The sequence below is a fragment of the Suricata suricatta genome, chromosome 3 (assembly GCF_006229205.1).
Source record: "Suricata suricatta isolate VVHF042 chromosome 3, meerkat_22Aug2017_6uvM2_HiC, whole genome shotgun sequence".
Lineage (NCBI taxonomy): Eukaryota > Metazoa > Chordata > Mammalia > Carnivora > Herpestidae > Suricata > Suricata suricatta.
The window spans coordinates 6,971,968-6,987,171 of NC_043702.1; the positions used below are offsets into that span (position 1 = coordinate 6,971,968).

The 15,204-nt window shown below is 48.7% G+C and overlaps 1 protein-coding gene across 1 annotated transcript in view; it reads right to left on the reverse strand.

Moving 5' to 3' along the window:
* Positions 1-15,204, reverse strand: part of DIS3L2 (DIS3 like 3'-5' exoribonuclease 2) — a 328,420-nt gene that overhangs the window by 94,693 nt on the left and 218,523 nt on the right. Inside the window, exons 11-12 of the mRNA XM_029932868.1 lie at positions 11,017-11,129; positions 10,106-10,212 (exon numbers count right to left, since the gene is read on the reverse strand). Of these exons, the coding sequence (XP_029788728.1) occupies positions 10,106-10,212; positions 11,017-11,129 (220 nt within the window). The remainder of the gene's footprint in view (positions 1-10,105; positions 10,213-11,016; positions 11,130-15,204) is intronic.

Here is a 15,204-nt window from a genome sequence, read left to right on the forward strand (position 1 = left end):
GCAGTCATTTCACAAGTACACGTGTCCACATCATCGTATTGGGTGCTTTGAAAATATGCGATTATATTTATCAATGATTTGCCGAGAAATCTGGGAAAAATAAAAGAGCCCAAGGGCTGAGTACTGTAAACTCATGATGGGGTTTCATCAAAATAAAATGGCAGAATCGATGCTTTAGTGATTGAAAATATCACAGCTCACCAAATCTCACGTTGGAATATTAACAGGATACTCCAACAAAATATCACAAAAATCAACAAAATATCCTAGGTTTCCTAGGAGAACACTGTGATTAACTAGTCACTCATTTTGCAGTTTTTAAAGCCCAAATTATTTCTTCCCTTAATTGACCTTTCTAGTCCATAATAAACTGATGCAGTATTATACCTCCTTTAATTAAAAATAATTCTTTTTGGGGCGCCTGGGTGGCTCAGTCGGTTAAGCATCCAACTTTGGCTCAGGTCATGATCTCATGGTCGTGGGTTCAAGCTTCGCATCAGGCTCTGTACTGACAGCTCAGAGCCTGGAACCTGCTTCTGATTCTGTGTCTCCCTCTCTTGCTACCCCTCCCCCGCTCATGCTCTGTCTCTATCTGTCTCAAAAATAAATAAAAACATTAAAAAATTTAAAAAAATTAAAAAAAAATAAATCTTTTCAACTTACTTAAAATGATGACTTCACAGCTATCCCAGAGTGCTACTTGTTTTCTCAGAGTTTCCAAAGGTAAAGACAGTATCTCTGCCTGGGTCTCTTGAAGACATTTCAGACTTGCTCTCTACTCCCTTTAAATCTATTCTTTCCTCCACGCTTTTCCTGATTGTCATGCACTCCCCTCCCAAACTAAACCGGCCACAGCAGGAGCCCCTTTCCCACACGCGGGCAGCACCCAGCACCGCGCCGCACCGCACGGGTGACGGGTGACGCAGCAAGCCTGCGGTACGTAACGGGGAGGAGGAGGCGCGAGACGTAACTATGTACGAGTCGAGGTGCAGTCATCTGGGTGAGTTTCTTTGTCAGCAAAAGCAAAACAAATCCCCGCGGTTTCTTACTCTGTGAAGGGACAGTACCTGTACCCGGTTTCAGTACGGTAAAGAACCTCTGGTATGGAAAAGTAAATTCCAGAATGCATGGCCCGCACCAGTGACAAACAATTAATAACTGTATGGCATTGCTTGGCATTATTCTGAAGGATGTGGCATTTTTTAAAAAGACCTGTATAAAAATTTAATGACCACCTGAAAACTGTGGGTAAGAGCTTTTTTAAGACAGTCATTTTTGATGTTTTTTTTCTTGATGTTGCTTTTATACCATCTGTTCAGAGGACACTACATTTTCTTTAACTTATTTAATGGGTATTAAAATCCAATCTTTATATTTAACATCGTCTTGCTGATATCAAGTGTTTTACAAAATAATACATTTTGCACCTAAAGTGCAAAATGGATCCCAAAGCCACTCTGTCTTGGGACGAGATCGTAAAGATGTCCCATCATTTCAGTGTTTGGATTATGATCCTCCCCCCCCATGCCTCCAAATCCCGATGGGCAAGCCCTAGTCCTCAATGTCCCTGCACTGGGGTTAGGGGCTCGGAGGTAGGGGCTCGAGGCGGGAATTAAGGTTAAATGAAGTCATGAGGGTGCGGCTCTGATCCGATAGAGAGAGGTAACTCTCCTCTTCTACCCTCCACGGACACAGAAGAAAGGCCCTGTGAGGACACAGCCATCCACAGGCCAGGAAGAGAGTCCTCTCTAAGAACCGCACTGGTCGGGACCTTCACCTAGGACCTCTGCTCCCCGGAGCTGTGAACACAGAGATGCCTGTTGTTCCAGCCGCCCGGTCTAGAGTACACTGTATGACGGCCTGAGCTAAGAGAGACTGAAGCAAGTCTGTCGGGTGTGCTTTCTGGGATTCTTCTCTGCCCGGCAGTACTGATGGTTGTGCCGCTTGTATTCTGGTGGGAGGCTGCTCACCCAGCACGCCCGCAGTCCAGGGCTCAACACCTCTTTACGTGTAGCGGTGTTTCCTTCAAGTGCTCAAGGTGCTATCTTATTTTGAATCACAAAGCTGAGCGTATGAGAATGTAATGCAATTCCTGACTTTGTGTTTTAGTGTTTGTCCAAAGAAAGGCACTGCAATTACATGCAGTGTGGCGTCCTGGACTGAACCTGAAAGAAGACATCAGTGGAAAAGCTGGTGAAATCCAATAAAGTGTGGATTTTGGTGAATAGTAATTTCCCGATATCAGCTTGTTAGTTATGACGAATGTCCTAAGGTAATACAAGATGTCAACACTGCGACCTCTTTGTACTGTCTTTGTAACTTTCTGTTAAGTCCAGAATTATTCCACAATAAAAGCTTATTTAAGAAAAAGCCACTGCTGGGCACCTGGGTGGCTCAGTTGGTTAAGCCTCTGACTTCAGCTCAGGTCAGATATGTTCGTGGGTTTGAGCCCCGCGTCAGGCTCTGTGCTGACAGCTAGCTCAGAGCCTGGAGCCTGATTTCGGTTCTGTGTCTCCTTCTCTCTCTGCCCCTCCCCCTCTCATGCTCTGTCTCTCTCTGTATCAAAAATAAATAAAACATTAAAAAAATTTTTTTTAAAAAAGAAAAAGCCACTGCTTTCTTGAGTTGATCTCGTAAGTCTTACACATTTGAATATGAAAGAAATTTAAGCTCATGAAATACGGCCTGGTCTGTTCTTACATATTAGAGTTTAGGGTTAAGATTTATTTGCAAAAAAGGCCTTTAGCATTAAAAAAAAAATCTAAAGATCAGTAAACAATAGAGTAAAATCCATACTCATCGGCAGCAAGACGCAGGAAAAAGAGTAAAGAACTCGAAGCCCCTCGGACTTGAAGTCTAATCCCGGGCCCATCACCTCCTGTGCCGACGTGGTGGGCGAACTGGTAGAACTCGGAGCCTCAGTTTTACTGGCGAAACAGTATCGCCGATGCTCAACACAAGCCCGCTCACCGGCCATCCCACGGTCTTCCAGGTCCTTCGGTCACCGGCTAGGCCTTCCCCTTCGGTGGAGTCACTCACCGCACAGCCTTCCCCTGCCAGGCCTGCTCCCCACCCCCCTCTCTCTAGCTAGACACTCCCACAGCTCTTCACACATCCTGATTACTTCCACTACCCCCTGGAATCTTCCGGAACAGGGACCAGCTCTTGTGCCCGTGTCTCTATCTGACACCTGACACACAGCAGGCACCTTGTCTGCAAATGACTGACTCCTGCCCAGGGGATGAATCAGGTATTCTGCCTGTGTTTACTGTTCATTGCATCACATTAACCACTTTTCTTTTTAATTTTTTAAACATTTTTATTTATTTTTAAGAGACTGGGGGGGGGGCATAGAGAGAGGGAGATACAGAATCTAAAGAGGCTCCAGGTTCTGAGCTGTCAGCACAGAGCCTGATGTGGGGCTTGAACCCACAAGCCATGAGATCATGACTTGAGCCAAAGTCAGTCAGTCGCTCAACCGACTGAGCCAACCAAGTGCCCCCTCTTTTTAAAAAAAAATATTTTATTTTATTTTTGAGAGAGAGACAGCATGAGCAGGATAGGGTCAGAGAGAGAGGGAGACACAGAATCCGAAGACAGGCTCCAGACTGAGCTGTCAGCATAGAGCCCGACACGGGGCTCAAACCCACGACAGTGAGATCATAACCTGAGCTGATGTTGGACACTTAAAAGATTGAGCCACCCAGGCGTCCCTCACATTAACCATTTTATGAAATCCATGATGGACTTCTATTTAAACACGCTTACACAGGAATTTTATAGACAGCTAGTATTTTAAGTAGAAGATAAATAGTTCTGACTCTTTTCTCCTAAAACCTACTGGCGCACTCAGGGGCCGCCCAGGTTATAAACACAGCTTTGTATCTTTCTTACACAGAGGACAACACTGTAACATGAAGAAGCTAAACATGAAACCATCTTCAGGTAGTGTCAGTATCTTCATTTTTTAAAGGGCATTCCTTTTAAGAAATTTTCACCAGATCTTGGGGCAGAATTCAGACGGTGTTCAGAGAAAAGTCTTTATGTCCATGTAGTTTTATAAATAGTTAGTTATTTCTCTTTCAAAGGTGGAGAGATGAAGAAGATATTACAATCACATCCGTGGTTTGGCACATTGTGGCCTCTCATAAATCGGGCCTGACTTCTGCCGGGGTCACTGGCAATGTGCTCCAGGACCCATGACACCCAGCAGGGGTCCCCATGGGGGGAGGGCTGGAGAGACAGGCAGCCACCCTCAACAAGCTGCCTCCTCAACTCCAAGTCCTGTCACCCCAGGGGAGCCCCGCCTGGACAAGAGCCTGTGGTCCACGCACGCCCGTCAGCTCCGTAACATCTGCCACAGCACCTGGACAACCTCCCAGGCAGGGTGACATGTGCAGAGCACAGTGGACAAGTAGAAAAGAGAAGAAAGGTCTCTTCGGGGGGGTTGAGGAACCGCTGGCCGTCATTAGCATCTTGCGACCACTCATGCATCCCCTGACCGTCTCGGTCGAGTCTGCCTTGCCCTCATTAGCTTCACTCCAAAGTACGGACCCCATGGAGAAGTCCCTCAAAGTTCCTAAACCTCCCCACTTTCACTGCCCCAACTCTACAGCCCCCCCAGTCTTACGATCCGCCTTTCCTGTGTTTGCAACTCATGGCCGAGCAGTGGCCGTCGCCGGACCGTGTGGCGGTTATCACAAGCTACGCTCAGCTCTTCCCCTTTCCCGTGTCTGGGGCCGGCTCTTTCCTCCAGGCCTGTAGACTCCATTCCAAGACTCTCTGAACTCTCCTCAAATCTCCCACCGAGCTGCCCTCTCCCTCACTCTCAGCAGAAAACTTCGACTTTTCTGCACAGAGAAAACGGAGACCATCAGACTCAGCCCCTCCCATGCATCCTTCCAGCCCTTTCCTCCAGCCTCTTTCTCCCAACACCCCCCTCAGCTTTGCATGTGCATCTCAGTCCCCTGAGAGCTCACAAGTGTCCTCGCTGTGCAAGGCTTGGCCTCCTGTGTGGGCTCTGACCCTCCCCCTCCCCCCCCAAAGCCCATCTCAATTAGCTACGTGTTCTGTGCTCTGTCTTTCCCGTAGACCATAAATACAGGTCAATCTCCCATTCCCAGTGTGGGCCTCTCGCTCTGGAGGTCCCCCTTCGTGTCACTTAGGTTCTCAAAATAGTTGAGGCTTCCTATCTTCATTTCCTTTTGCTTCTCCACTCAATATGACATTTTTAAATTACAAAACTTACATGGTCATGGTGGAAATTTTAGGCGGTAACAAACCCAAAGATGAGGATGTAAAAATTGTGAGACCCTGGGTCTTAGGGTAAAAGATGCCAACATGTTACAGAACTTTGTCTTCTTTCTGCACACGGATGCGTAAACAACCACATGTCAGGTAAAACGTTGTATGTTATAGGTACGTGTGTCTTTTTAAACGCAGAGCTAGTGGACCCTCTGACTCCCACTGTATTGCTCCTTCCTGGCTCCTTAATGTCAGTGCTCTCTCCCTCTGCCCTCCGCCCTGCTTCCTTCTCTCCCTGCATGTGCCCCCCAGGACCTCCCTCAGTCCTGGGCTGCACACCCACTGGTACACGGGTCTCATCCAGCCCCGCGCCTCCTGGTAACTCCGGACCCCTTCGTGACGCCGCCCTTGGGACTCCTTGGTGTGCACGTCCCACGCCCCTTCAGACTTCACGTGAAGAAGCAGCTCAGCACTGTCCTCCCTGCACCTGCTGCTATGACTGGAGTTCCTGTCACTGGTAAGAATGGCAGCACCCTGTTACTAGTTAAACAAGCAAGCAAACAACAAAACCACACACACAGACACACACACACACACCACAACTGAGTGTTATCTTACGATTTCTCCACTCTCCTACCCTGGCTACAACCAATCAGTTCCCAGAATCTGTAGGTTTTACATCTAAATCTCTCTCAAATGCGTCTTCTCTCCTCTCCGTCTTCCACTGGTTCAAGTGTGGACACATTCATCTCTCGTGGATTATATTAGAACAGTCTCCTACACCGGCAGCAGGGTTCTGGAGTGGAAGGTATTCTGGGTAAGGTCTCCTTACTACCCTCCACACTTCTGCATCTTCTTACTCTGTTCTACCCAATGATAATTTGCAAACCCATTTGCAGGAGGACAACATGCCTTTACCTCGCCAATAGGTGATGAAATGAATTCGGCAGTTTGATTTTATGTTTGTGCTGCTAATGGGGGAGGGTCCAAACACCGGCAACTGGGCAAAGAGGTCTCCAGTAAAGCCTGAACCCTGTCTCTGTGTCCAGTGGCCAAGGGTCACCAGTGGCCAAAAGCTCTCAGTGAGAAGCTGGCAGAGGGCCTCTATTTCCAGGGAGAAGCAGAGACAACGTGGGCAAGCCTACTTCCCGAATGCCCGGCCCCACCCTTCGCTGTGGGACACAGATCCCTGCACAGGGAGGGGACACGGCTGGGCATCCTCGCTCAGGATGCCCATGTTCACACCAGGCCGAGGACGTCCACTGCTCTGCTGCTCTTGTAGTCCAGCTAGACACCAGCATGTGGGTGAAATTCTCCTAAAATCAATGAGCAAAACTCCCCATCTACTTTGGGGCAGTTATTCAAGGCCTCAAGGGGCCACGGCCGAGGGAAAGGGCTCTGGTACTGATGACAACTGTCCGCCCTCTGGCCCTACCATTCTTCAACCACATGGTGGCTATGGCAATTCTCTACCCGAAGCAAAGGAGACCATGTCCCTTCCCTGCTTGCCCTCAAGGTCAAGTCCACGCTCCAGAGCTTGCCACCCCAGGCCTTTCTTTGTAACTTCGGCTTTTGGCCCCTCCTGAAATTTATGCTCCAGAACTTCCAACCTGCATACTGGTCCTTATTGAGCCACTGTGTGGAATGCCCTCTCCATCCAGGTGTCTACCTTGAAATTTTCGACTCAAAATCTGAAACACTGCTCAAAAGTCAATTTTGTTGTGAGTCATCTTGGTTTTATGGACGCTCCTCTCCTACCACCAGCCCGGGCAGGTAGGACGTCTCTGTCCTCTCTGGTGCTCCTCACTGTGGGGTTACTTCCTAACTGTGGGTGGCCTGGTGGCCTGTAAGTGCTTGCTGTGCACGCACCTCCTCTGACTTCCCCAGGGCAGGCCCCGCATTTCCCTCATTAAAAAAATTTTTTTTCACATTTTATTCATTTTTTTGAGAGACAGAGAGTGGGAGAGGGGCAAGGAAGAGAGAGAGGGAGCCGCAGAATCTGAAGCAGGCTCCAGGCTCTGAGCTGTCAGCACAGAGCCCATTGCGGGGCTTGAACTCATGGAATGTGAGATCATGTCCTGAGCTGAAGTCGGACGCTTCACTGACTGAGCCACCCGGGTGCCTCGCATCTCCCTCATCTTCACACACCTGCCACCTGGCACACAGCTGGGCCCCAACAAACAAGAACTGGATGAAGACTGGCAGTACTGGAGGCATTGGCAAGGGAGAGGGACTTAAGGGTGCTGAGTCTCCATGAGCATGCTTTGGGCCGGCGTTAAAGTTGAATCAGGGCAGAGTTTAAAAGCTGGTCACGGGAAAAAAGGGACATGGTGACAGGACACTGACTTTCTAAGCATTCTGGACTGGGGCTTGGGAGCCTTGAGAGAAGCTGATCATTTGGGTAAATACGCCACTGCCCAAGGCAGCTGGGTGGGGGCACCATCAAGACTATAAAATCTCCTATTAGCCTCAGAGAGCAGAAACATCTGCTAAAGCCACAGCGGGCGGGCTGGCCAAGTTCAGCAACGGGTTAGCCAGGACAGCCCTGTGACCAACGGAAAGGGCCACAGAGGGGAAGAATCAATCATCCATGCAAAGAGGAGCAGGGGGGACTAGCGGCGGCAGGCAGCTTCCGAGGCTCAAGGGGGCCAGATGTCAGCGGCCCCGCAGGGAGGGGGCCGCAGGGGGTCTTCTGCCCCTTCCAGCCGAGGCCTCCCAAACTCCCTCACACCCTTGAGAGCCCATTGGCTGTCGGAGCCTGGGAACTTAGGGAGTTTTTCTCCTCTTCTCTGAGGACTTCGAGGTTTCAGCAGGAAGGTATGGTCGCCCCTACTCACACGCTGCAACAGCCTAAAGGGACTCGCTATCTGCCAGCCATCTCTGTTGACAGAGTTTCCTTTTTCATATCGACACTTCCACGAACTCCGGATTTGATCGACTCTTTGCCGCCCGCACAGTTTGACATTAACAAAGCATCAACACTCTGACAACCTGCTGGGGTCAGAAAGGAACATCTTAAAAGTCTTTGGATTCCACGTTAAGACAGGCTTCCAGCCCCAATCTTTGATCTCTATTATAAAGCAGCACCAATAAAACAGCGTAGAGATTTATGGGCGAGCTTTCATTTGAGCTGTTTCACACCTAAAATAACATGAGTGCTCCGGCCAACGGGCAGACAATTCAGCTTTAGTTTCAACTGTTTAGGGTTTCTTTTACTTTTAAAACCTAATTCACTTATTTTAAAGAATCACCTTAGGTTTTACAGTTTCATTGTAGTTCCCTCTCAGGGAAGACAGCCAGGAGACATTTGCTGGGTAGATGTCACGTCCTTCTGAGATGGACAGGCCTAAAGTCAGTTAGACGGCTGTCCCCCTAATGGATAGATGCCCAGTTTTTGTCCAAAAGAAAGAGGGGGTCTTCTCAGGGGACTTAAATGGACAGTATTTCAATTTATCTGCCCTTCTGAGTATGCCCTGTTGTTAATGAGAGTAACCCAATATTTAACACTGGGAGAAAAATCCCAACAAAAAGGATTTCATTTTAAAGACAGTAAGATGGTATTTGGACCCAATATCTTTTTTACTGTATATTCCTAACCTATGGAATAAGCCCCCAAATCAAGCTTGGCCTGCAATTCTGGTGTCAGTCACTTCTGAGCCAGTAGCACTGAATGAAAAGAAATTGGTGCCACATTCCCTATAGATGGGAAATTGCCACCCCCCCACAGCACCCCCCCCCCCCACCGTCCCTCATCTGATGCAGTTGGGAGAGATTCTGCCAAATCAGAAAGCAGAGACTCTGGGGGGAGGGGAAGGCAGCTCATCCAGATTTTAGGAAGACCTTTATAGGCAAAGTAAAGTGAAAACAGTAGAAAGGTTCCTGGACACAGTTCTTCAAGAAACAAAAATGAGTAGGAAGAAAGGTCAGAGTCGTGGTTCAAAGGAATCAGAATGCATGGCTGCTGTCCAAGGTTGTGGGCAGGCGCCGCCCACTCCCGCCAAGCTGGGGGCTGAGCCGGGCGGCATGGCCCACGGCCACTCAGGGGCACATGGCCCTTCCTCTACCCAGCTCCCCACTTCGAGAGCTCAGCAGCAGAGCCCCAGTGCTGCAGTCCCGAAGAGAAATCCTAGAACTGTGACAATCCCAACACCAAAGTAAAGAGGATAGGAAAGGAAACGTGCTTAGTTATTTAACCCCATTTTATTTTTCCATTTTTGGTTTTGGAAACATCATTCCTTGTTATAAAAGGAGAATGCAACAGCTAGATAAGAGAAAGCCACCTGCTTGGAGGAAGAACTTCTCATTGTGGCTAGAATTCGTAAATATTTGGATCTGAAGAACAGAGTTAAACTTTTCTATGTGGCAAAAACAATTCGCATTATTCACTTCACGTGGGCTGTAAGTCGGCAAGATTGCCGCTTCTGTTTCTCTTTCCATCCTGACATTACAGTTTTGTAGAGATAAGGCATGCTGGAAGCTTCTCTCCCTTTCCCTAAGAGGCCTTGGGCCAGGCCAAGGCCAGATTTGGCCAACTGCATTTTTAGGCAGGAGGCATGGATGGGATGTCTCCAACCAGAGGTTATATTAAGTGCAAACAGCGTACCAATATCAGAGCTGTGTTCTCAGGAGGGCCAAGCTGTGAGCAAGGCCCTGGCTTTCATGCTGCCCCTTGGTCTGAGTAGGCGGGATACCTTCGCTAGAAGGAGCCGGAGTGGAGGCAAAGGCAGCCCCACAAAGGCTCCAAAATGAAAACACGTTCATTTAAGTATGACACACACACACACACACACACACACACACACACACACGTGCGCAAGTCAGAAAATGTAAGTCTGTGCGTTTTCACTAACTGAACGCCCACGTAATCAGCACCCAGACCAGGAGCCGCTTGTAGTCCCCCACTACCTGGGCCCTCTTTTCTCCAGGGTAACCACTATCCTGACTCTGTTCACTCTGCCCGTCTTTGAACTGTTTGCAAATGGGCTCACACACTGCGTACTCTTGTGCCCGGTTTCCCTCACCACGTTTCTCTGTGGTTGCCAACCTGGAGTCCTACACCAACGTTTACCTGTTCACCCTAGAGCTGATGGGCACTGGATAGTTCCCGGTTTTTGTTTCCGGTGGCATCACACTGTTATTTTGGTTCTTTTCACATGCTTATTTGTCATCTGTGTATCTCCTTTGATGAAATGCTTTTCCATCTCTGAGACTCCAGATTCTCTTGTCAAGGGCAGGTCAGGGGATGAAACTTTCTCAAAAGGCACTTGCATTCCTTTCTCCTGCCTTAGTGTGACAACTGTGTCGGCGATGCTGTCGACATTACAGAAATGAACGCACGTGACTGGGTTAAAAAAAAAAACACAACTTCGTAAAAACTGTGGCGCATGTGGGCTGAGTCTGGGGAGCCCTGCTTCGGAACAAGAGGTCCAAAGAGTTACTTTTCCTCGTTTCCTTCTGAGCATGGGCACCTGTCTGAGTTACGTGGGAGGCAGGGCTGTCCTGGAACCTCGGATGAGTCCTTGTGTCCGGCCCTGGTGTCCCCTCCGTTTGGTTCTTCTTGAATACGGAAGGAAAACGCGCATCCGCAGAGGCAAGCACTTTTCCAAAGAAAACCATTTTTTTTTAAGACCTCACTGGATGTGAGAAAAGATGTTCAGACAAGATGGCTGTTCCTCATGATTTTTTTTTTTTTTTTAAAGAAAGGAGAAACAAACAACGGAAGCAGACTAAACAGGACGACTTTCGACCCAGGGACTGGGCACTGCTGCTTACCTTCTGAACCAAGTAGACACTTGTGGCCCTCTCAGCGGCCACTTTATCCAGAGGGGATCCCTCGGGAACAAAGTAACTGACGTCCGCGATGTGGACCCCCACTTCGAAGTTGCCTGTAAACACAGAAGGCGGCTGATGAGCGTGGTATGAAGGCGCGAGCCCTCCTTCCTGGGAATCCTTCCCACAAATGCAGGGCCGTGAGGTGTGGGCCCCCGTTTCTGGTCCTGCTGGGCAATCGCCATGCCCCACCCCTCCTGCCCCTGTGATTTGCACACTTACTTTCCTCCCTGTATAGTGAGATGGCAAGATTTGTATCCCCAAGAAACAACATTAACTATTTTCACGAGACGTTTCCCATTTCGAGAGACCTCTGGTCTTTGCCAAAGAAGGCTCGTTTGGGATGGAGAACAAGGCCTTTCAGGTCACTGGAAGGGAGTCCCCGAATCCTGCGGACCCCGCCTCTGATGTCTCTGCTCTTCCTGTCCATTGTGACCACAGCCTTTACGCTGAGATCTGCACCCGGCCTTCCTGCCTTGATTCTGCCCCTTCTCAACTAGCCCTGCACACTGCTGCCTGGAATCTTCTCGGCCACGGATCTGGTGACGCCACTCCTTAGCCTGTAAGCCACCTCCTCACTCGGTCTCACCCCAACCTGCCTCACCAGGCCTTCCAGCTCCCCCTTCACATCTCTGTTATGCAGCTGCTGTGGGAAACCTCTTTCTGGTCCCAGAACATACCTGACCTCTTCCCACTGAGATGTGTGCTTGGCTCATGTCTTTTCTTACATCTGGGATCATCTCAACCGGATCTGCCTATCAAAACCCGTCTTCCCTTATAAGGATCAATTGAAAGAGAACCCTAGAACAAGAAGAGATTCTCTGCTCTTTGTTTCTTCTTCCTACTCTATCAAAGCACCTATCCATAGATGAACATGACTTCCAGGGTCTTTCCACCAGAGCACTCATCTCTGCTGGACACCAGGGCACGTCTTTATTGGACCTATTTGCTGCCTCCCTCTCTCCCTACAGTGTGAGCCCCAGCAAAGCAGAACCTTTTGTGTAAAGTTCACTGGCGTAGGTGCAGTGACCACCTAGAAGGATGCCTGACCAATCACAGGCACTCTACTCGTTGAGTGAACGAATCAATAATTGGCTTATTTGCCTGTTGTCTTTTCCCTTTTGGTAAAAGACCTACTCTTTCCCCTTTTAAGAATTGCCCTTTCCCTTCCTGGTAGAGCTGGCCCTGCCTTCCCTACGAGTTCTACCAGAGAGATGGTCAGATGGTGTAGGCTGGTGGGATTACACCTAAAGCGTGGTTGAGGGGATAGTTAGGTTACAAATTTAAGATTTACCCTTGAACATCCCATAAGTCATATAGATAGCACATGTGATTATACACACACGTATGCTCATGAAAATGGACAGAGAGGACAAAGAGTACACACGTAAAGCACACAGTGTGACGAGTGCATCACGGGCAGACAGAGGCACACTGATGATATCAACACAAAGGTGAATTTGCATTAATTAGTTAATTAATAAGAGAGGGAGGGAGAGATGGGGGAGAGGGGCAAAAGGAGAGAGAGAACCTTAAACAGGCTCCACACTCACTGCGGAGCCCAATGCAGGGCTTCATCTCATGACCCATGAGAACCTGACCTGAGCCAAAACCAAGACTTGGATGCTCAACTAACTGAGGCACCCAGGAGCCCCGAATTTGCTTAAATTTAAATATATGCATGATATAATTCTGCTGTGCCCATCCCTGTTCAGAGGACCTTCAGGAAAAAGGACCTCTCTCTCTGGGACCCCAGACAGTGAGGCGCGTCATAAGTCTGCGGCTGCCAAGGAAACATCTTTGCCACCCAACCATGCCAATGCAGAAAACAAGAGGTCTAGGACAGGAAGGGAGAATCACGATGACCTCATTTGAACTCCAGGATCCAGCTGAACTTGAAACTAGTCTACCTGTGAAGTTGGCAGTTCCTGAGTCAATCAGATCCCTTTCAGTTATGACTCAGGGAAAACGCTGACTGATGCCCGAGGTGACTCAGAGAGCTTCCGAACACATCACCGCTTGCTCCTCTGGGCACCTGGACAATCAGTCCAAAAGTGTCACACATCTGATCTGCACATTTTGGAGCTATTTATTATCCTTCTGTTCCTTCCTCCCTTAGCTTTTTAAAATGGAACATTGTTTCAGCATGGGATGGGTGAAATAAGGGGTTCAGGGGAAGAACGGAATCTGAGTCCCCATTCCTCATCTGCCTCACACTCCCGGACCACCCCGCTCTGAGGCATTCGTTGGGTCTTCCTGCCCAGGCCTGTAGCAGTAACACGTGAGGGAAAAACCAAGTCCGGCTAAGAGATCCCGGCTGCTGTGGGATAATATAATAGACCTACTTCCCACAGAGGGGAGGCTGGCTGGAAGGAGAAACCAGTGTGGCTCAGAGTTCAGCCGCCTCGCTCTGAGAGCCGCACAGCTGTGCTGCTGGGTCACCGAGAGCGGGGACACCTGCCCCGCGATGATCGAGGAACTTGACCCTAAGCGAGTGTGGCCAAGAGTCTCAGACGGCTCAGTTTCCAGTTGTGATATTACAAGTATCTAAAACTAACACTTGGGGAAGGTAAAATAAAGTGTCTTCTTTTGAAGTCAGGATTATAATCTAACGGCCTACCAGGTCAATATTGACTAAAGGAAGAGAGAGCATTACTACCTCATGAGAGAAGCCATAATTTTAAGTTCGGTCTGTGTGTTGTTACTACACATGAACTTTCTGTCCTTAGTCAAAATTGACAAACTGACAAAGAGTTCATTACAGGAGATAAAACATGAAGGAGGCCAATCAAAACATATTTCGGAGGCTTAAATTTCACCCAGAATTCCCAGCAGAGCCTCTAAGACCAGCAACGAGAAGCTCTCTTATTCTCTCCTTTGGACCTTTTTTGTGGAAACGCTAAGTAAATATTTTATTACATATATTTACATAATGTGAACTTGCAGAACTTTTGAGGTAGTGGCACAGCAGTTTTTATTCCATGAAAGAGAAAACATAAATCTGGAACGTTCTGTAGTGTATGCTGCCAAAGCATTTAGGACCAATTTGATATATATATATATTTTTAAAGAATCTTGTCTTCCATAAAAAAGTATTAAAAAAATCTTTTTACATTGAAAGTTTTCATGTAGTGGGGCTAAGGGAAGGCCTGAAGGTTTTGAAGAGCTGGGGAAGCAGAGGGAGGCCAAGCCCCAAGGTTGGCCATGCCAGGCCGGCTTTGCTCAGTGGTGCCCCAGGATTCTCACAAAAACATGTGAATGCACATCCATGTGCACGTGGATGTCCCCATGGAGAGGACATCACAAGCGCTTCATCCAGTTAAATCACAAATAGAACCCAAAGCAGGGACTTGAAAGCCACCTGTGTAAGCTGGCCCCCCGGCCAGTTCAGCCAGTTTCCCAGAGTATCCCTGCTCAGTGGCCCCTGGCATGTCCTCAAGGGGCAGGGGCGGGGGCTCACTGGGAGACTCTTGTCATGAGCAAGTGCCTCCTTACAAGGATCCACGATACACAGAAATGAAGCCTTCGGCTTAGTCTGGCTCCGGGCGCCCATGAGAGGTGATTCCTCTGTTTAAGATGCTCAGGGTCTTATGCGTTGGCAGACACAACAATGTGGTGACAGTGTACTACCAGCGCTATGACAGAGTGAGGTTATACCCCCTTCTATCTGAGGGTAAGTGGAGCTGAAGTCCACTTCAGTGAGAACATGTGAAAGTGTTCCGGAGTCAGTAACAGCTACATGAACACATACTGACAACGACAATCATAAAATTGATAATAAGGAGGGACATCTGGGTGGCTCAGTCAGTTAAGCGTCTGATTTCAGCTCAGGTCATGACGTCATGGTCCGTGAGTTCGAGCCCTATGTTGGGCTCTGTGCTGACAGCTCGGAGCCTGGAGCCTGCTTTGGATTCTGTGTCTCCCTCTCTCTCTGCCTGTCCCCTACTCACGCTCTGTCTCTCTCTGTCTCTCAAAGATGAATAAATATTAAAAAAAAATTTTTAGGGGTGCCTGGGTGGCTCAGTCGGTTGCGTGTCCGACTTTGGCTCAGGTCATGATCTCACTGCTTGTGGGTTCAAGCCCCTCATCAGGCTCTGTGCTGACAGCTCAGAGCCTAGACCCCACTTCAGA